Source organism: Hibiscus syriacus, unplaced genomic scaffold, assembly GCF_006381635.1.
Source record: "Hibiscus syriacus cultivar Baekdansim isolate YM2019G1 unplaced genomic scaffold, ASM638163v2 tig00001349_pilon, whole genome shotgun sequence".
In the NCBI taxonomy this organism is placed as follows: domain Eukaryota; kingdom Viridiplantae; phylum Streptophyta; class Magnoliopsida; order Malvales; family Malvaceae; genus Hibiscus; species Hibiscus syriacus.
In genome coordinates this window covers 451,475-474,268 of record NW_024061867.1, presented here as the reverse complement: position 1 = coordinate 474,268, position 22,794 = coordinate 451,475, and the positions used below count along the sequence as shown (strand labels likewise).

At 32.7% G+C, this 22,794-nt stretch overlaps 1 protein-coding gene across 1 annotated transcript; it reads right to left on the bottom strand.

Annotated features, from left to right (window-relative positions):
• Positions 1–21,517: 21,517 nt before the first annotated feature.
• LOC120125566 (E3 ubiquitin-protein ligase RHA1B-like) lies at positions 21,518–22,105 on the bottom strand. Its single transcript, XM_039143973.1, has one exon. It carries the CDS (start codon positions 22,029–22,031, stop codon positions 21,525–21,527), a length of 507 nt encoding a protein of 168 aa, XP_038999904.1. The 5' UTR covers positions 22,032–22,105; the 3' UTR covers positions 21,518–21,524.
• Positions 22,106–22,794: the final 689 nt, after the last annotated feature.

The following is a 22,794-nucleotide window of genomic DNA, read 5'->3' as shown; positions in this document are numbered from 1 at the left end:
CCGCTTCTTAGGCCATTCAATAGTCACAAGCTCAGTTTTAGTTCAAAAAAATGTGTGTTTGTAGGGTATAGTCTGTTCCACAAAGGCTACAAGTGCCTTGATGCTGATGGTAAAATCCGTGCTTCTTGTCATGTCATTTTTGACGAATTTGTATTTCTTTATGCAGAAAAAATAGTCAGTTCGAATAAAAAAAGTGATGTGTTTGTTTTTTTTTTCAAGAGTTTTTCCAATTGTTGTAATGGCTCCTGCTTTGTCCACAATCTTTGGTGCAAGAAGAGGATCGAAACAACATTTATCAAGCTACGTTGGGTCTAGGAGGTGTTGAGTTTCATGGTGGACGTTTTGTTTTGCGTTTATGTGGTGCTAAAAGCCGATGAATTCTGAAAGCGTTGAACCGCAAGCTGAAAGTCCTTCTCTGGCTTCACGAAGTATTGATAGCATGAATTCTTTCTCGACCGAACAGAGTGGTTTGAGGCAAGGTGTTAATCCTCCTTTTAGTGATACTCTTAGCGGGCAACGTGTTGATGGACAACAGAATTGTGTTTTAGATGGGCAAATAGTTGAACATGATCACTTGTCCCATTTGAATGATTAAAGTCAGCATCATTCGAATGATCAAAATCAACTTCATTCGGTGGAAAATTTGCAACCATTGGTGGAAAATCAGCATCCTATGATAACGAGAGGCAAATGTGGAATTAGGAAGCCAAAGTGTATTCAGCGGTTGTGTCTCATGTTTGTGTTCGAGAACCAAGAACCATTGAGAAAGCCCTGCGTGATGAATATTAGGAGGAAGCAGCTAAAAAAGAATATGATGCTCTTATAAAAAAACAAGTGGTTTGTTGTTCCCTTGCTGCCAAATGGAATGAACCGCAAGCTGAAAGTCCTTCTCTGGCTTCACGAAGTATTGATAGCAGGAATTCTTTCTCGACCGAACAGAGTGGTTTGAGGCAAGGTGTTAATCCTCCTTTAGTGATACTCTTAGCGGGCAACGTGTTGATGGACAACAGAATTGTGTTTTAGATGGGCAAATAGTTGAACATGATCACTTGTCCCATTTGAATGATTAAAGTCAGCATCATTCGAATGATCAAAATCAACTTCATTCGGTGGAAAATTTGCAACCATTGGTGGAAAATCAGCATCCTATGATAACGAGAGGCAAATGTGGAATTAGGAAGCCAAAGTGTATTCAGCGGTTGTGTCTCATGTTTGTTCGAGAACCAAGAACCATTGAGAAAGCCCTGCGTGATGAATATTAGGAGGAAGCAGCTAAAAAAGAATATGATGCTCTTATAAAAAAACAAGTGGTTTGTTGTTCCCTTGCTGCCAAATGGAAAAGCAGTCAGTTGCAAGTGAATTTTTCAAGTCAAACGAAATGTTGATGGATCAATATCTCGATATAACACAAGGTTAGCGGCGAGAGGATATCTACAACAACCGTGGTATGATTTTCATAAAACTTTTAGTCTATTCGTCGAACTTGTTACTTTGAGAACTATTTTGTCTATATTTGTAACAAAAAAATGGTATTTACGTCAAGTTGACATTAATAACGCTTTCTTAAATTATATTAACCCCCGATATATGAACAAGATGACAAAAGGTATTTGGTTTGTAAACTAAACAAAGTCGTTTATAGTCTGAAACACGCACCTATAGCCTGTTTTGACAAACTAAAGATTATCTTATATCAGTAGATTTTATTGTGTCCAAATCAGATGCTTCGTTGTTTGTAAGAGTACATCAAGCAGTTTGTTGTATCTTCTTGTTTATGTGGACAATATTATTACTACACAAAGTGATGAAGGTGAAGTTCAAAATGTTATAGACAAACTCAATATGGCCTTTTCTTTGAAGGATCTTGGTGTTTTAGACTGTTCTCTAGAATTTAAATTCATTACACAAAAGATGGGTTGTTTTTTTTAGCCAAAAGAAGTATATTGAAGATCTCTTACAAAGACTGATTTTGAAAATTCTATTTGTGTTCATCTCGTACAAAAAAATTATATTATTATATATATGTTCACTCTAAAAAGTATTTTTGGATCCCCCGTTTAAGTGAATTTATAAAATTTTAAGGGAAAAATATTATTAATAAAAAATATAAATAAAATGTTTAAATTATATAAAAATTGTCCTCCTACTATAAAGTGTGGTTTTGTTAAGTCTATCGACTTTTAAAAGTTACAAAATGGTCACCCGACCATTTATTATGTTCCAAACTTGTCCTTTTATGTTAAAAATTGACGGAATTCCGAGCTGAACGTTAACTTGAATGTGATATGATAAAATTTGATCACATAATCTCAAACGACTATCACATTCCAGTTATCATGTTAACGTCCAGCTTAGACAACCACTAATTTTTAAAGAAGAATGACGAGTTTAAAACATAATGAATAGTTGGGTGATCATTTTGTAACTTTTGATAGCCGAGGGACTCAACAAAGCAACACTTTATAGCTGAATGATCATTTTGTAACTTTTAATAGTCGATGGACTTGATAAAGTAGTACCCTATAGTCATGAGACAAAATGTATACTTTACCCTAGATTTTACATATAATTAAGAATATAAGGTAAAAATTTCAGTGAGCTTAACGAGTAACAAGTTGAACAACAAATCTTTTTAACGAGCATGAGTCAAAGAAAAGTTTAATGGGCTTAACGAGCAACGAGTCAAGTTGAGCACTATCCAGCTGACGATCGACTCCCTCGATAACCACCCCTAGTTGCCCATGACCTATTTCATCACAACTTTCACTATTATGGTTGTAAATGAGACGAGACAGATCACGAGCTACTCGTGATTGACTCAATCAAAGTTTGGCCAACACTCAAATCAAATAAACTCTACTCAAATCCTTAATGAGCCAAAGTGAGCTACTTGATACTCGAGTTGAAAAGCATGCAAGCTACTAAAAAAATAATTTATTAAAATTTTATATTTTTAAATTAAATTATTAATAACATTAATATTTATATGTATTTTAAAAAATATATATAATATAAGACTTTCATATACTTAAGGTTCGGATTCAAGTTCAATCGAGTTTTAATTTTTGATTTCAGAGTGAGTTTGAAAATTTCAAGCTAATAAGCTTTCAAGCCGATAATCTTAAACTCACGAATTTTTGAATTAAGTTGAACTTAATTTAATTTTTTTTAATTGAATTGAATTCAATAATACTCAAACTCAAATAAGATCATTTATAGCGTTGTTCACCATCAGCCACTTTTGTCTACACTGAAACACGGACAAAATAACACCACCTAGACCTATCAAGATCACTACTCAACTAACAACCAAACTAGTTATCTAGATCACGAACCATCCCAACACTAAATTAAGCATCAACTATTATCCGAAAGTTTATAAACCCCAATCCATTGAAACACATTCTAACTAGGAATCATTATTCTGTCGTATTTCAACTCGAAACCCCTTTTACTCCAGCCAAAACCTAGTCATTACCTGTAAAAGAGAAGCTAATAAATCATTAGGAGAATTAAAATAAAAAATAAAGGGAAAGGAAGAAAATAATTACGCATAAGTTTTATTTAGTTCTCTGATTAAATTTGTTGTCTTTGATTGATCGATTACTTTTTTTACAAGATGATCATTTTTACAGAGTACAATAAAATCATTGTAAGAGTAACATTGTCTTTTCACTTTTTATAAATTTTTATTCGGATAAGTTTATAGTTGTTTGTCGCATACCGTAACGTACTATTAAAATGATGTACCGAAACATATTACTAAAACGATGTACCATAAATAAATTTGTCTTTATTGTATAAATAGTAAAAAATATAAGGATTTTTTTAAAATTAATCATTTATTAAATTTTAATAAAATTATAATAAAATTTTATTTTTATTCAAACTAATAATTAATTTAAGTTATTTAGTTATATTAGAATTAGGTTTGTTATATTATAAAAGTTGGAACCACCTTCATCAAAGGTCACCACCGCCAGTTACAATATTTCTCGCCGGAAACCATTGCCTCAAGTTTTAGCAGTGCTTTTGCCCTTTTTTATCGATCGCCGGTGACCATAGCGGAGTTCCGCGTCGCCCAGAAGTCACCGTCTCGGAGATCTTCGGCCGCCCGCCGTCCCTTGTTTTTTCTTTTTCGTTCGCGTGTAAGTCCGTGGTTATGTCTCCATCCTCTTCTCTGTTTTGCACTAGATTAGGCTGAATTTTTTAACGGTAAAATTACATTAAAACTCCCTTTATTTATGATATATTTTGAAGGATTAAATTGCTTGAAAACCACCATAGTTTTCAGAGTTTATAATTTCATCTGTTTTAATAGATATTGTTAAATTACATGAATCCTCCCGTACTTTTGATTTAATTTAAATGGCCAAATTGCATGAAAACCCCAAAACTTTTCCATATTTAGAATTTAGACTTCTAGGTTTTAAATCTTCTATAATCTGTGCTTTTTTATTTTGATAATTAATTTCAAATTTACTCTTTGATTTTAATTAACAATATTTTTAAACTTTATTTTATTCATTAATTTTTATTAGCACTAATTTCATAGAATTTGATATTAATTGTTATCATTCATATTAACAATTTTATACTTAATTTTACTTCATATTAATTGTGATTATTTGAATCACGATAATATTAATTTTGATACACAATTTTTGGTATTGATCATTAATTTTAATCTTGATGCTTAATTTTAACTTGATAATCATTTTTATCATTGCTTTTGATTTAGTATTGATTTTGATCAAATAAATTTGAACTTGGATTTTATAACTATTTGGACTAGTTAAAGGATCTCAACTTGACTCCTTCAAAAAAAAAAAAAAGCAAAATTGGAGCGTACAAAACATCTCGATATGAATTCAGAGGATATCAATATTGAGGTACATTCATTATGTTTAATTGAAAGAGTTGTGTATATTTAGTGTTGTGGTTAAAATATTAAATTTCTCATCATGAAAGAAAAGTTAATTTATATTTATTAATTATAAAAAGTTTTTTATACTTCATATAATTCTTATGTCGTTAATTTAATGAGATTTTTCATTGATCTTTATATTTTATATAATATGATGTTTACAATTATTATTTATTTTATTTTTATGTAGAAAAGAGTTGAAGTTGTACATGAGGAGGAAAGTCAAATAAGTCTTTATACCACTGCAAACAAGTTAGATATCATGATCGATTCAATAAAAAATATTGAAAAGGCAATTGTTTTCATGGTTGGTCTATTTACATGGTGGATCATTATTATTATTTTTGTTTTGTTGTGGTTTTGTTTATTTATTTATTACATCATGTGAATATGTAATCATTTATATATGTCATTTATTATTATCACATTCGTAAATCATGCATTTATTTTTTTCGTTTTCTAAATTATTCAAAGACAATGTTGTCTTACGTCACGGGTTAACAAAATTATGTCCAACATAACTGGATTTCAATTTCTATTAATTCACGTAGCAAGGGAACATTCTTTTTCAATAAAACTGAGTGAATTGTACCACCTTTATCGAGTCAAGTGTTTTATAATTAATAAATTCATTCTTTTCAAAATTCATAGAAATAAAGAGGACCATAACTTAAATTTTGAGCTCAAATATGTAAAATTCCATCGTTTTAGAGAACATATAATCAAGAATACTAATTCTGGGTGCTATGGGGATACTCACCCTCCCCCCACGCATAATCGACTCTTGGATCCGTGTAAATGAGTTTATGATAACATGTAGAACGATTTTTGTCTCAAAAAATGAGTTTTTATTAAAATTGTTTTTAAAAAAAATAGGTATCCGACCTACCTAACCCAAAGGTCTATGGCGACTCTAAATTTCAAATTTAAAAAGTCACAATTTTCAAAATAAAGTCATAATTATTTATAAAAAATGGTTATGACAACTTGGCGACTCCACTGGGGGCCCTTGAGAGTCAAACCTTGTTCGATTATACATTGTTGAGTTAATAGAATTTTATAAATTTTAACTATTTTTTGAGTGACGATCTTTTTTATTTCGATTCTCATAATCATGCATTATATTTTATTGATTTCTTGTAAATAATGTCACTAATGATTGGATTTGGATTTCATTATTTTCAGATAAGTTAACTTTTTTTTAAATAAATTAGTCTTGTTTTTGTCTTTTGGGTAAAAAGTTTGTGAGTTATTCCTCACACACGTCACGTGCATTTGCATGTCATAAGTTTTATACCCAAGTTTTGTCCCACTAAGTGTGAGTGAGTCACTAATGCCTTCATGAGTAGCCCTCCGCACAAGCTAGTGAATCACTTCTGAAGTATATGCCCTTATGATCTCTGTAAGAAGCACTTCGTGTAGACAAAAGGAACGTACTTCCTCGAATTTAATTCGATCTACTTAAGTTTATAATGGATGAAGATTGAGGGTTCGACAGCCCAATGGGGCACTGACAATAAGGACAATTTGAGTACCTCTGTTACCTTATAACCGAAACCCTGCATATAGTGAACCTATGTCCGTCAGAAATTATGTCGAAACTTTGTCCAACCTTATTTACCCTAATAAGCACGCAAAGGAATAATGTCTCTTAATATTTTACCTTTAAATTCATAGAATAGATTTGTTGTTGTGATACCATGTGGTTAGGTTGTGATTGCATAATTCAAGCATGTAGGTAGAAAGCATGTCTAGGTAAGATTGTTGCTTCAATGAATGTATGCTTGGGTGGGTACCATAATAATATAGGTAATATTTATTTTATATTTATCTTATAAGCCCGATTAACTTGTGCTTTGTTTTGTTTTAATTTTGTTTATCATTGTATGTCATCATATTGTTATAAAAGAAGGCATTGATTTGCGAAGTGACTATCTTATTGGAAAATTTTTCACACATGGATAAAAAGTATAAAAACCAGAATAATTCGTATAGTGAAGTCCGGGTAAGGTATGAACTGCTAGAAAAGAACAAGGTGAAAGTCTGCCAGAAAACCATATATCTGGGCTAACTAGATATATCGCTATATAGAAAAACGACATCGCTGACCTGAATAGAATTTGAAATAGTTTAAAGAGCAGTGGGAAGCAAACATTTCGAGGCATGTATGGGGACATCACTTATTTGCTTTTTGTTACTGTAGAGGAACCTTTGATCCAAGCTCTAACTCATTTTTAGAAATCAACCTATAATTAATTTACATTCAACAAATTTTAATTTGACCCCAACTATCAAGGAGTACACTATTTTATTTAACTTCAAAAAGATCCAGGTGGATCGGATTTACAATCGACCTTCAAAACCTCGATCCTTAAAAAAAATAGTAGTTGTTACTGGGATGGGTGAGAAATGGGCCTTAGAACAAATCAAGAAAAGGGGAAGATGAAGGGATTGCATGGTCAACCATCAAGAAGATCATCGAAACACACCCCGATAGTGACAGAAATTAATCCTGTTGGCCTTAAGGATTTATGGACTTGTGATATTCCCAAAGATTTTGAGGTATGTAGAATAAATTGTGTGGGATTTATTTGATCAATTGAAAAGATGAATCAAACCTGCGACAACAGTGTTAGCTGAAACCTTTCGATCCCTGAGCGTATGTTGTAAGCATAGAAAATGGCAGTTCTTAGGATACGCTCAATTACTAATCGTCTGGATTCGAATTCATTTTTGGAATAAAGAAAACACGCCTGTTAGAAGATTTTCTCAAGGAGTGGGCAACAAATACCCCTGATGATAGATGGACTACTGTTTTTAAAAATCTTAAGGAGGAGGAAATCGTGTAGAAGGCACCTTGGTTGTATCCGAGATATATCATTTATTGCATAAAGAACCACAATTGGGTAAGGCTTCCAAGAATTTGGGGAGGCAATATTGAGCACGTCAATTCATGTCTGTCACCAAAGAGTTAGCCACGTTTGAATTTTTCTTTTGAAGGAGGCCATTATAAGTAAAAAAATCCGAGAAATTTTTGAATAGTGGAGCAAGACTTTTTAAAGCTTGTTAGTATCATCCTTGTCATGATGACCATTGATTATGAAAATTGGAGGCTTCATATAAAGAATGAGAATCTCCCACAACCTGATGAAAATAATGTCCCGATGGAAGAAATAATAAGGGAGATGCCTTTTGAAATAAAAATTCACAAAAAATGGTTATAAGGGAGATGAAAACAATGTCCCAAAAATTCACAGTTTTCAAAATAAAGTCATAATTTGTAACACCCCAACCCGTATTTGACTCGTATACGAGTCTGATGTGTCACATTGACTTTTCAAATCATTTACTTTTACAAAATAACTGAAAATTTAAGCTCAAATTGAAAACAAAACTGAATAATTTACATTAAATACAATCATATGATTTGCAAAACTGATCAGAGAAATTTTGATCCAAATCTTTATTTATATGTCAACTACAAACAATATCATTAAATACATGCGATTCAATACTTTTCTGATCTGATTTTTGGAAAAGAGAAGTTGACCTAACGTATCTCTCTTTGCTCATCTTTCTTCTCAGAACCTATGTGTGAAACACTCACACACTAAATCTAAGTCGTTGACTTAGTGAGGCATATAAACATCTAATGGAAACTTTAACTACTTAACATTTCATGAACATTTCATATAATATCATACAAAACCATAGCATATTTCATATAACAAAATACATACATACATATATATCATAATTATCATCATCTACATTCTTATCGTTATCAATATTATTATCATTACTCTCTTTTATCATATAATATTATACTTATACTTTATACACATCATATAATACATTTCACACAACACAACACATAACATCATATACAGTTTATTTATGTTATCTATTTTAATAACCCATGTACACTTCAGAGAACTTAAGGTATGTGAGTGCATTGAGGTTGTGCACAAATGTTGTCACCACAGCTTGTATAAATTGCACTGAGTACCATATAAAATTGTTCCGAAGGACTATATAGATGTCCCGAAGAACCACATATATGTCTCGAATGACCATGTAGAATTGTCTAAAGGACCACATATATATCACAAAGGACCGCATATATGTTCCAAAGGATCACATATATGTCCCGAATGACCGTGTAGAACCCTCAACTCTTGGCATGGCAATTATAGCCTTAACTCTATATCATGGGTTATGTCACATAAGCATGTAATCTCATAACTTATTATTACATATATCATGTAACATTATCTTATAATCATGTATTTACATAGATTATGTAGCACATACAAGAACATATCAACACATATACTAATGCACACATAAAAATTATGTCAAGCACATGCTTGTATTTATGACTTCATGCACTATAATATGGGAATTAGACTCATCGCAAGTCTAATTTCCATATAAGCCTATACAATAGTAAGATGTTGTAACACCCCCAACTCGTATCCGACCCGAATACGAGTCTGAGGTGTCACATTGACTTTTCAAACTGTTTCTTTTCACAAAATAACTAAAGAATTTCAATTTCACATTTAAATCAAACTGAATAAATTACATTAATTAAAAAAATTGGTTTTACAAAGCCTATCAGAGAATATCCAATACAAATCTCTTAGTACATGCCAACTACATTCAATATACCAAAATACATAATTATATCCATTTCTTTTCTTATCTGACCTTCGATAAGGAGAAAATGACATGTCTTGCTCCTCTCAGCTCCTTAATCTTCTTAGAACCTACGTGTGAAACACTCACACGCTAAGTCGATGACTTAGTGAGGCATAAATAAACTTAAATATAACATCTAATTATTAATTCCTACTATGCACACTTCATGTAATCATATTAATTATAAAACACATTATGTATCAAACATAAATACATACATATTTATAAAATCTCATTATCCTTATTATTACTCTTGTCATTATTAGCCTTATTTTCATTCTTATCTCTTAGTCATATGCTCTTGTATCTAACATTCTTAACCAAGCCATATAAACATCATCCTATCACATCTATCACTTCACAACGAAACAAACATATAATCATACCAAGTTTATTTATATTATCTTTTATCAACCCATGTACACATGTGAGAACTAAAGATATGTGAGTACATAGAGGTTGTGCACATATGTTGTCAACACAACTCGTATAATTCCCACTAGAGGCACTTAAACTTGTCCCAAAGGACCACTATGTCCCGAAGGACCACTATGTCCCGAAGGACCACTATGTCTCGAATGACTACTATGTCCCGAATGACCACTCTGTCCCGAAGGACCACAATGTCCCGAAGAACCACATATAACACATATGTCCTTAAGGACCACTCCTTAAGAACCATATACATATTCTAATGGATCAAATAAGTGTACCGAAGTACCGTATATATATTCCAAAGAATTACATATATATCCGGAGGACCACATAAAACCCACGACTCTTGGCATGCCAACTATATCTCTAGCTCTCATGACACATAACATGGGCATTATCATTTATCTCATTTCACATAGACACATATTCTCATAGCTTCTTATCATATCATATGGCTTATCACTTGTGATCATGTAATCATATCACTTATAATCACATAGCACATATTTACATGGTTTATCTCATATACATATGTTCACATACTTTATAATCACATAACTTATACCTTTTCACACATGGTCACATAGGTTAATATTATGTAGCTTATTTAACCTTTCATATATTCATAGAGTTTATTATCATGCCATTGATATTATAATCACACAACATGCATTTACACAGATCATATAACATGTACAACAACACATCACACATATACTCATATCAATAACATGCTTACATACATTATTTCATGCATCCTAATATAGAAAATAGACTTGTCGCAAGTCTTATTTCCATTCATCATCATATACTAACTAATATGCACTCACATAGCCTCACTAATCAATACTAATCTCTTACTTCTTCCTTGCTCGATCTTATTTCGTTGATTCATCAAATACTCGCTTCCGATCAATATCTACATAATCATACATTTGATATGCATATCAGAATTCTAAATGTCATAATTTGATCCTTAATAATTTCAGGCTAATCGAAATGCTTAATACAATTTCCACTTTGAGTAGTATTGGTACCCCCATGCATGGTACCTATACTTCCCTAGCTATGGTATCGATACCAAGCTTACCCTTTTTACATTCGAAATCTTTATTTCCAAAAATGGGTATCGATACTGACCTTATGGTATCGATACTACCTTCCCAGGTATAGATACCCCATGAAAAATTTAAAAAAAAATTTCCTTATGGTATCGATACTCATTCAACCAGTATCGATACACATACCTTAATATTCACTTATTTTTTTCTTTAAAGTATCTGTACTGAATGAACAATACCGATACGCCTAGCCCATAATACACTTCTTTAACCCGAAAATCTTACCAAACTCTCTTAATTCTTTTTCCATAACCTCCTTTTAACCCTTGAGACTTAACTATACTTATTCAAATTTTCTTATATCCATATAACACATTATCATCTTCAATTACTCATTATAATTCTTGAAACTAAAAATCTTACCAAATTTCCAACATGTTTATAATTCATTTCTATTACTTCTATCCTCTTAATTATACCTTTGACAAGTCAAATATGACTTCTAAATCCATTTACTCTTTTTTTCAATAATTCATTTAAAAACTCATTTTACTTAATCTCTCATAAGTTGATCATCTTTGAGTTTTAAGCCACTTAAAACTTTCCTTAATCTTTCTTATCACTCTAAGAATAAAAAAAAACTTAAAATTAAAGAAACAATCAAATTGAATCTAACTCACCTTACCAAAGCCACGGGAGGAAGAAGATAACAAGCCTCCAGAGTTTTCTTTGCCTTTCTTCCTTTCCACGTGATTAATTCTCTTATAAAGAGAAAATAAAAATATTTCTTGTCAAATGACCATTTTACCCTTTACTTTATTTAATAATTACTAACAATCCTTCACAAACTAAACTTTTTAATTTTTCAAAATCAGGTCTCAAAATTTCAAAACTTCCATTTTAGTCACTAATCTTGATTTTTGGATGTTACAGATGCACTCACCTTAGCCTCACTACTCCAAGCCATACACTTATCTCTTTCTTGATCGATCTTATCTCGTTGACTCACTCGGTACTTGCTTTCATTCGATATCTACACGATACATGTAATCGATATGAATGTATTAATTTGAGTTACTAATAATCAATCGCATATAATCTAAGCTATACAAAGTACTTAATACTCCATTTCCATACGAATAGTATCGGTACCAAAGGTACAATACCGATACTTTAATACTATGGTATCGATATTACACTTCAGTATCAATACCCAATTTTGATTATGGAATTTATCTTCAAAATGGTACCAATACTTGCTCAATGGTATCGATACCCTTAGTATCGATACTACTCCTTAGTTATCGATAATTCTTGAATATTTTATCAACTTCTGGCTTATGGTATCGATATTGTTTGTCCAGTATAGATACCCCTACCCAAACCCATCCCTTTTCTCTTTGAAGTATCGGTACTGGATGAACAGTACCGATACCCCTTGCCCAGAACTTACTTATTTTTCCTGAAAATTTTCCAAAACCTACTTAACTTCCACTCTTTTAATTCCTTTCAAATTATTAAACTCAAATATACTTATTAAAACTAACTTATATCACCTAAACACACTTAAACATCCAGAATACTCATAGAACACATGGAAACAAAATTCACACCAATTATCCAACATATTCTTAATTCACTTCTATTATTCTAACTTCTTAATTAAACCCTTGAAAAGTCAAATATAACCTTTAAATCTAATTTGAAAACGTTTCTCATAAATTCACTCAAAAACTGTCTTTACAAATCCCCCCATAACTTATACATCTTTTAGTTTTAAACAATATTAAGCGTTCCTTAAGCTTATATATCACCCACAGACCAAAATCCAAGCTTAAAATTCAAGAAATAACAAACTTAAAGATCCCTTACCTTTGCTAAGGAGTCACGGTGGAGAGGAAGAAGAAAGCTGAAGAATGCTCTGGATATCTTTTACTCTTTCTTCCTTTTTTCCCATGTATATATATAATACACCACAAATGAATTTTAAATTCATTTCCTTACTCAATGACTATTATGCCCTTTCAATTTCCAATCTTTGCTATTAAATCCATCACCAAAATACTCCAATTAAGTCCATGAACTTTTCAATTTTCTAAAATTGATCACAAAGTTTCAAAAACTTACATTTTAGTCACTAGTCTGGTTTTTTGGATGTTACATAATTATTTCTAAAATTATATTATTTATAAAAATGGTTATGATAAATAATTATCTCTTTGTGACACGTTTATCTCTGCTTTGTGGCACGTTTATCTCTATCTTTTTGGTACGTTTTTTATCTGTAGTTTTGGTAGTTTTTGGTGGCCGTTATTTTCGTTTATCTTTTTTTTCAAGGTTGGATTTGACATTGCCACAATTGATCCATATGTCGCTTATTTGTTATCATGTTGATTTTTCCTTCTTTGGACCCTCAGATTGATTTGGATACGCGTTTTACTTCGTGGATAGTTCTATCACATTGTTTGACTTTAATTTGCGATTTATCGGTGGTCTTTCAGTAGTTTCATTGTAATACCCCAAATACCATGTCAGTGACTTTAATGAAAAGTTTTAAAATTTGAGGATTTATTTGAATAAATAATAAAAGATGAGAAAATAATTTGGAATAGTAGTTTAGACTAAATTGTAACAATGGATAATTAAAAGGACATTTTTGTCATTTAGAATAAAATGAATTTTAAAACTCAAATTTTAATAGGGATTTAAGAATGGGGAAAATTAAAAATAAAAAAAGTTAAGTTATTTCTCTTCTTCTTCCTCTCATGACTTTGTGCCTCCTCCATAGCCAATATCGTAACCAAACTTCCAAGTCAAGCAAAACGAAAGGAAAATATAAAGTAGTTGATTTGTCAGAATTGCATTTTGGATAAAATAGTGAGGCAAGCCAAGTGAGTGAATTTATTATGTACCTATATGTTATACTAGTCATAGATGTATGATTGCTTAATATTTGTATGGTGATTACCTAATAGGCACTAAGTATGCAACCCAAGGAATTCATCATATGTTGATGAACAACCGTTTCGTCACTATGTGTGCAACCTACGGAATTCATCATATGTTGATGAACAACCATTTCGCGGAATTCATCATATGTTGATGAACAACCATTTTGGCACTATGTGTGCAACCCACAGAATTCATCATATGTTGTAAACAACCGTTTCGGCACTATGTGTGTAATTCACGGAATTCATCATATGTTGATGAACAACCGTTTCGGCACTATGTATGCAATCTACAAAATTTATCATATGTTGATGAACAACCATTTCGACACTATGTGTGCAACCCACGGAATTCATAATAAGTTTATGAATTTTCGTATGGGCACTACGTGTGCAAACTATAGAGTTTATAATGAATTGAAAGAGTTAAGTGATATTATGAATAATCATTAGAGTAAAAATTGTTCTAAAATAAAAGACTAAATGCATAACGGTGCATTAAAGGCATGAAAGACATGAAATGATTCCATAAATAAAATACATAACGGTGCATAATGCATGAAATGATGCCATTAATGAAATGCATAATTGTGCATTGAAGGCATGAAAGGATGCCTTAAATGAAAATAATGAATAATTACTAAAGAATAATGGAAAAATGTACAGAAAGAAAAATATGTTGAAAATACCAAGAATGTTTAAGATGATAGTATGGAAGAAATTTGATTTAAATAATAGGGACTCATCTAATCATTATGGATGATTTCACGAATTATGTTATTTACAATATTATGTCTCACTAAGTATATATTTAACGTGTGTTAATTTCACGCGTAGGTAATAGCAAAAAATAGTTGGATATTGGGAGCAGCAACAACTATCATCAATCTCAGGTTTATTCTTATCAGTAGCAGTAGGACAATCAGGTTTATTTTGAAAAATTACTGGCATGTAATTGAAATTAAGAAAAATTGCTCTAGAATGTACCTAAAGTAATAACTTTGGTTTTAGGTTTCAACGATTGGTTTATTGTTGTATTAAAATGTTCTTGGTTTTAAATTTCAAAACAAAATTTTATAGGTTTTACAAATGAGTGAATGTTCTTAAAAGTCACGTGACACCTATGACTTCTGTACGGAAACGTATACGGGAAATGAGTGTTATATTCATTCCTTTTATGGTTCGTTTATCGATGTAGTTATATTTGCTTGTATCTTTATTTTATTCAATCTGTTTTGTTAGGTTTTTTAACATTTTCCTTCTTTGGTCATTGTGTAATCTAGGTGACTAATTTTTGTGTAAATGATTATAGGAAAATGTCATAATTATATTTAATTTACGGTTATGTTTGTAAATCTTCATTATAGTTTTAGATATTTCATACTTTTAATAAAACTAACGGCTTTATATAAAACACAATTTACTAACTTCGAGAGTTTACCCTTCTTATTAAAAAAAATAGGGTAAATTACATTGTTCCTCACTAAACTTTATACTCTCTCTTATTTTACTCATTGCACTTTAAATTTTTCTAATTTTCTCTTTGAACTTTATAGATTGAATCATTTTACTCACTCGTCTGTTATCTCTCTGACGTTTTGATGATGTGTCATTTTTATAATCTAATATAAAATAATTAAAATATAAAGGGTAAATTACACTGTCCCTCATTGAACTTTACTCTCTTTATTTTGCTCACCCAACTATAAAATAAAAAGAAAATGTGATCGGATGCCACCACCGGTCATCATCGACCATCGTAGATGGTGGTCGTTCGGCCCCAAATTTCACTGGTTGCTTCGCCTCGACTCCTTGAGTCTGAATCTTATCTTTATTTTGTCAAAACTTGTTTTGAGGAAGCCAAAATGTTTCAATCGAGATTCATGGATTTTGGGATATTTTTCGATGAAATTACTATATTCACACTCAGGGGGTCGAGACGAATTAACCCAAGAATTTTGGAACCGAATGGCTACCATCAACGATGGTAGATTGTGGCCAGAATGAAGATTGACGTGGTGGTCGGTGGCGGCAATCGGTCACCTTGTTTGCAAAGTATAGAGAAAACAGGGGGAAAGAAGAATATTCGAAACAATGTCGTTTCGGTGTATATTTGAGTTTTTCAAAATAACGTTGTTTTGATGCTTGTATCATGTCATAACATCGTTAAAAAGACAACGACAGAGTGAGCAAAATGATTTAATCTATAAAGATCAGTGAATAAATTAAAAAAATCGAAAGTATGATAAATAAAATAAGAGAAAATATAAAATTTAACGAGGAATAATATAATTTACTCAGAAAAAAAATACGGTTAGCATTAATAGGTTTGAAGATATGTTGTAACTTTGCACGTATGGTGGGGTCAGGTCTTTCAAAATAACTGTGACTGTAATTTATACTTTTCTTGTATTATAACCTAAACTTACCACTAAATAAATTTATGCCATAGGGTAACCCATTCTCGCCTCTTTAATCGAATCCCTCCAATCTATGTCAAGACCCACCAAAGTATATTCATCATATCCACATTTTTGTGGGCCATACGTGTTCGTCACTCTCCTCTCACTCCCACCTCCCATTGCAACGCGTTTGATTCACTCTCTTACTTCACATTCCTTATTGCAAAAGTTGTATGGCTTTAAAAACCAATCTCGATTGACCACATTACCCCTAAAACCTTTAGGGGTATTTGGTTGAAGTAATATGAGATTATACAGGGAATAGAATGTCATTCTCTCGTTTGGTTGGCTGGTAATCATATTCTCTGATAATCTTTTATTCTCAATAGTAGTATTTTGAGAATATATTACTGGAAATGTGATTACCCATTCCCTTAAATATTGTTGGATTACTGACGTTTTGGATTACCGACGTTGAATAATAAAAATTCTACGAAGGTTAAATTACAAATTTATCCGTAAACTATTTTAGATTTACAAAAAATCCATAATTAAAATTTTATATAAAGTTCAGAGGTTAAAATAAAATTTTACCCTTACATTAAATCTCTTTATCTTTTCAATTTTGTAAAAAAATTATATAAATTTTATGAATTTAATTTTTTTAAATAAAATATATAAATTAATTATAGTAATATTATAGTAGAATTCAACTTGTTAAAAAAACAAATATATAATAAGGACAGTTTGGTAAACTATACATTCTAATTTTTTTTATTCCTTTAACCAAACACTGTAATCTTACATCCATCCTAAACAAACCAAACACAAAATAAAACGTTCACAATAATCTTATTCTCGTCTGTAATCCTATTTCCACTGATAATCTTACTTCCTTGAACCAAACGCATCCTTAATTTTTTTCGAGATCTAATGCACTTTAATATAAAATTTGAGAAAATATTATTTAATGAATGGGAAAATTACGGAGACCCCATTGGAAACATATGTGGAATCAACTGTACACGATCATTAACTTCCCCCGTCCCCAATATGTTGTAATAAAAAAGTAACTCTTGGACAACTACCATGACGTGTAACAGCGGCAGCTTTTTTTCTCCCGAAAATAAATAAAAAACCTAAGGACAGAATGGGAAAAGAGAAAAAAATTGAAACATATGAAGGGCCAAGAAAGCAACAGAAAGATGAGAAAACCCTGATCATCGAGTTATATGAGATCTGCAAAGCACTACCAAACCAAATCCCCCACCCCTCTTCTGTGAGAGACAAACAAAGAAAAGGCATAAATGTACATACCCTTTTGGATCTAAATATTTTTTCACTTATTTTTTATCATTCCCATCTCCCTCCAATTTGCTTTCTTTATTTACTTTCGTGTTAATGGGATTAACTTTTTAATCAATATCGATAGAGAATGAGGATTCGGAAGAATACGAAGCTGTCGTCGCTGATAAACTCGACGGGTTCGAGGGCCGAGACTGTGCACGTGTACGAGCTGAATCAGTCACCATGGGATGTGATTCCTTTCGCTCAGCAACCATACTCATCGTATCTTCATCACCAGGTACACGAAAACTTTTTGATTATCCCTTTTCTTTCAGAATAAATTGGTTCGTCCCTCATGGCAGATATACTTGCTCCTTCTTTCCTTCTTTACCCTTCGCCTCTTTTTTATGCTTCTTTGTCTGACATTTTCATCCGCACATACCCTTTACTTCTCTTTTAGGGTTTCGATAAACCCTAAATTCTCTCATTCCCATCTTATATATAGGTTAATAGGTGTTTGTCATTTCTGCGTATTATTCTTCTTGTTCGAGTTTTTAGTTAGTTGCTAGCTTCGTTTATTGCTTTGGTTTTTCTTTAAAATCCCAGTTTGAACCTGAGGATAGCTTTAATGGAAATGGGAGCTCAGGCGATTCTATTGGCGCTGTCGAGAGGTAATCCGCTTGATATTTCTTCGATCTGATTGCTTTTATTGAATTTGTTGTCGTGATATTCTATTAGGGTTATTATTATTATTATTATTATTATTATTATTATTATTATTCCTCTAGAATATATATTAGTCGAATAAATTATCCACAAATTTCATGATGAGCTGGCGAGTTATTGAAAAACCAGATTGTGTTTAATGTTTACCCAACGGGTGTTGAAAAATGTCGCGGTTTGTTACTCGAAAAACGCAGCGTGGCATCGATGATGGACAGTGCAGATAAATCGATTTTGAGAGTCGAACTCATGGTTATCGACGACGATGAGGAGACGAAAATAGGCGACCAATTCGGGTTCCAGAACCAATGCAAAGATGAAGGAAAGGGATCCAAGCATGATTGTTTGCTGAAATCTTACTGCAATGATAATGGGAATAATCCAAGCTCGTCGACCATCAAGAGAGCCGGGAACCGCCACGGATGAGCCGGGACATCCAAGAAAGGGCCATCGTCGGCGTCGAATCCGTATGAATTCTACTATTATTCCGAGTTCGGACCGTCGTGGAGAAGGAGGAGAGGCGACAGCGAAATGAGGGAGAATATTATTGTCGAGGGTAAAGATGTCGAAAACAACAGCAGTGCTGTCACCACTCAAAACAACAATACGACGCCGTCGTCGTCTTCTTCGCAACTCGATAATAATGAAGAATTTGATTATGACGATGATGAGGAGGACGACGAGGATAGTGGTGGCAAGAAACGAATGAGGAAGCCTATTAAAGCAAGATCGTTGAAGTCCCTAATGTGAAGGATTTGATAATTTCAAGTGTTTTAATTTTACTTCTAGGGTTTCATATTATCAAGTAATTTAATTTCGAGGGTTTGTTTTGTTGTTTTACATGATGTTGGGTTTCGTCGCGGGTGAGACTAGAATTTGCTCTGCCAACTTGTCAGTAGAGGAGATATTGTACGGTGTGTCTCGCGCGGAACAAAACCAGGGTATATTAGTCAATGTCTAAAAATTGAAGGCGGTTTTTGTAATTTCATTGCCTTTTTTTTTCAACGGATTGTTTAGTTGTCAACGTGGTGTTCGTTAAATTTTAACTCCAAAACGGGACCGTTGAGAAATTATATTATGTTCAAGAAAATATATTTTTTTTAAAGAAAAGAAAAAATTATTATATTTTTATATTGATCTATAGTGTTTACGAGATGTAATATATGTTTTAAATATTCTCAATCATTTAACAATAAATGTTTAACTATCCCGTAAGCATTGATACTCAAATCTGATACCTCTAAGGATAACAATCTTGCCTGATTCATCCTATTTATGGGATAAGATAATCGTTAATGCTTAGAACAATGCATCAAATAATCGTTAATGCTTAGAACAATGCATCAAATGAGAGATTACTAGGATGTATATTGGTGATAGTTTTGGAAGGTAATACTGCAATTGAACTCAAATTAGAACTAGCATTGTTTCAGTACAAGTATTAAGTGAAGTAAAACCGGTAATTACCATTGCTACTCATTTGTGAAACCAACATCATCCAAACCCCGTGCTGTGCATTGGTGATAATTGGAGCTGCTTCCTTCTTAGCAATCAGTTTCCTGGTACTGCTATGGGAAACTGGTGCAGCATTCACTGTCAAAGAAATCTTTCTTACCCTGAGAGGGTCATGATGAGACATACATAATCGAACCCATAGACCAATCTGCGAGGATTTGTATTTTGTAATGTGTAAGAGCACTTAGGCATCCGACTAATAGAATCATCTTCTTGTATATAATTAACAGGAGACCGAAATCCCCGGGCCATTTTTCATACAAGTCAAGTCAACGCTCATTAAGACGACAAGACAAGAAAATAAACGGAAAAGAGAAAGGTAGGATGAGAGTGAGTACTTGAGGTGGCAAAGATGGAGCAATTAAAACTTGGTTTCCAGCAAGGAGGATACATCACTCTCATCCCCATAGAAACGTGAGTTCCATGGTTCTGAAAGTGCTCCCAAGGCATAAACCATTTACCACCAGTGTGTATTCAGTCTTAAAAATGGAGCACAATTGAGAAGTTGCACGTGGTATTTTTACCCAAGGCAAGGACGACCATCGGGAGATTTGCAAATGCAAGCACATGACCCAGTTTTGCACCTGCCTTGGAGGCTGCTTGCTTCCGCTCCGGTTTTTTTGGCCCTTGAGAGATGAGAATGGGCGTGTTCGTTCCTTAGACGTCTTTGGATGACGTAAAGGAGGTTCTCGGTTTTCTTTATATTATTTCCTTCTTGTTGTGTCTCTTTCCCTTTTGACGGCGGCGAATGGTTCCGGGTGGTCTGACCCTCTTCGACAGCTCCCTCACCACCCGATGTGCTCGGTTTTGAGCTTTGGAGATCTCAGTTTCGACAACCCGATGATCAGGACCCCCAACTTCAAATACGGAAACTTAATGCGATTATGAGAGATAGTGGATGAAGCGACTAGTGAAATCAACGCTTCACGTATATCTAACTCCAACAATATAGCTTGTTGGGCCAAACTCCTAGACTTATTGAACCTGTTATTTGGAGCTCAAATACCAAATACAAATCCACCTTTTACTGACTCAGAGTCAAAAATTAAAATATTTAAACCTTTATGAAATTCAAGTTTAAATATTTTTTTAGAAATATGTACATAACTTTTTAAAAAATTTATCAAATAAATAAAATACTAGTGAAGCCCCTGATGTTGAATTTTCACATCCCAGAGCTTTTATTAAATGAAAGATAGTAAATGTTGAGATTTAAACCAGTATAAAATGGAACAACATTTAACCATTCACCAAATTAAAGGGAGAGAGATTATATTTATATGGCAAACTTCCTTTTTGATGTCACTGATTTTAGAGTTAACAGGACAAATTGGTGATTTAAAGCTTAGGGACAGTGACACAGGATCCAAGTTCAATATGAAAGAAAAACAAAATCAACCTTTAAATGCAGCAACCAATGTTTCTTCAATTAAGAAACTTGTTCAAAAATGGCCCCATCAAATTGTAATGTAATGTATACAATTTGTCAATTTACACTCATTACAGAAAGAAAGAAAATCTACAATCCCGGAACCGAAATGTACTCCCTATGTAAATCGGCGACCCCGGAAGCGGCCCAGAGCCGTTGATTGAACTCATCCTGCAACTCATGGGGCACGAATGGTGTTCTACAGAGCGGACAGGTTTTGTGATCATGGTCCATCCAACAGTCCAAACACGTCCGATGGAAAACGTGCCGACAGTTCCTCAACCACCTGATCTCTTCACCTCCTTCGAACTCGTACAAGCAAACTGCGCAACTCTCCGGCGGGTCCCCCACAACGAATAGCTCATCCAACTTTAAAACGGGAAGGATTTCCCGGATCAAGAGGGCCGATATGGGCGGGTTCTTGGGTCTTGTTCGGGTCAGGGCATCTTGCCAGACGGTGTCCGTTTCAAGGAAATCGGAGAGTCCGAGGTAGGTGGAAAGAGCGATAATTACGTAGCGGATGAATCCCAAAAACCAAAGTGTGTGAAGGAAGAGTTTTGGTAAGAAAACTTCGGCGTAACCAACTGGAAATCCCATGAAGACTTTAACAAAAGAAAAAAAAATAAAGAAATATAATTTTAAGGAGAAAGGTTTTGTTAATGTAATTATAAAGATAGTCTGAGTTGAAAGAAAAATGAAGGTGGAGGAGGAGAAGAAGAAGCTTCTGCTTTCAGTTATAATGGTTGGTATGGAAATATATATACTAGTTTCTAAACTCAGTCTCCAGCTGTGACATAGATGGATAGTTGTTATTGGAGGGTGATGTGATGGGTACGGGTGAAAATACAATTAGTAAATGGAAATTGAGGGAAGTGCGGCCAAAGTCACTAATCAGCAATCATCACTAGCAAATTCAGCATCCAATTAAATTAAAAATAAATTATTTGTAAGTTTTAGTAATAAGAAATAAGAATTTAGGATAAAGTATATAAATGATCATTTAATTTAATTATTGAATGTTATTTTATTGAGTCTTTCATCATAAAAAGTTATAAAATAAACTTCAATTATAGAGTATTATTTTGTTAATTCATTCAACAACTAAATTTATAAAATTATCATCTAATTATTTATATATTTCAAACTCATATTTTTTGTTAAAAATTAATGGTCGTCTGAGTTTGATGATAACTTGTTGAATGAGATATGATAAAATATCATCTTATAATTGTTTGAGTTATATTTTATAGATTAATTATCCGTTTATATTATGTCGACGAGTCATTGCTGGAAAGTAATAACAATGTTAATAGACATCACTAAAATATGATTTTATCATATCTTAGTCAATAAATTAATG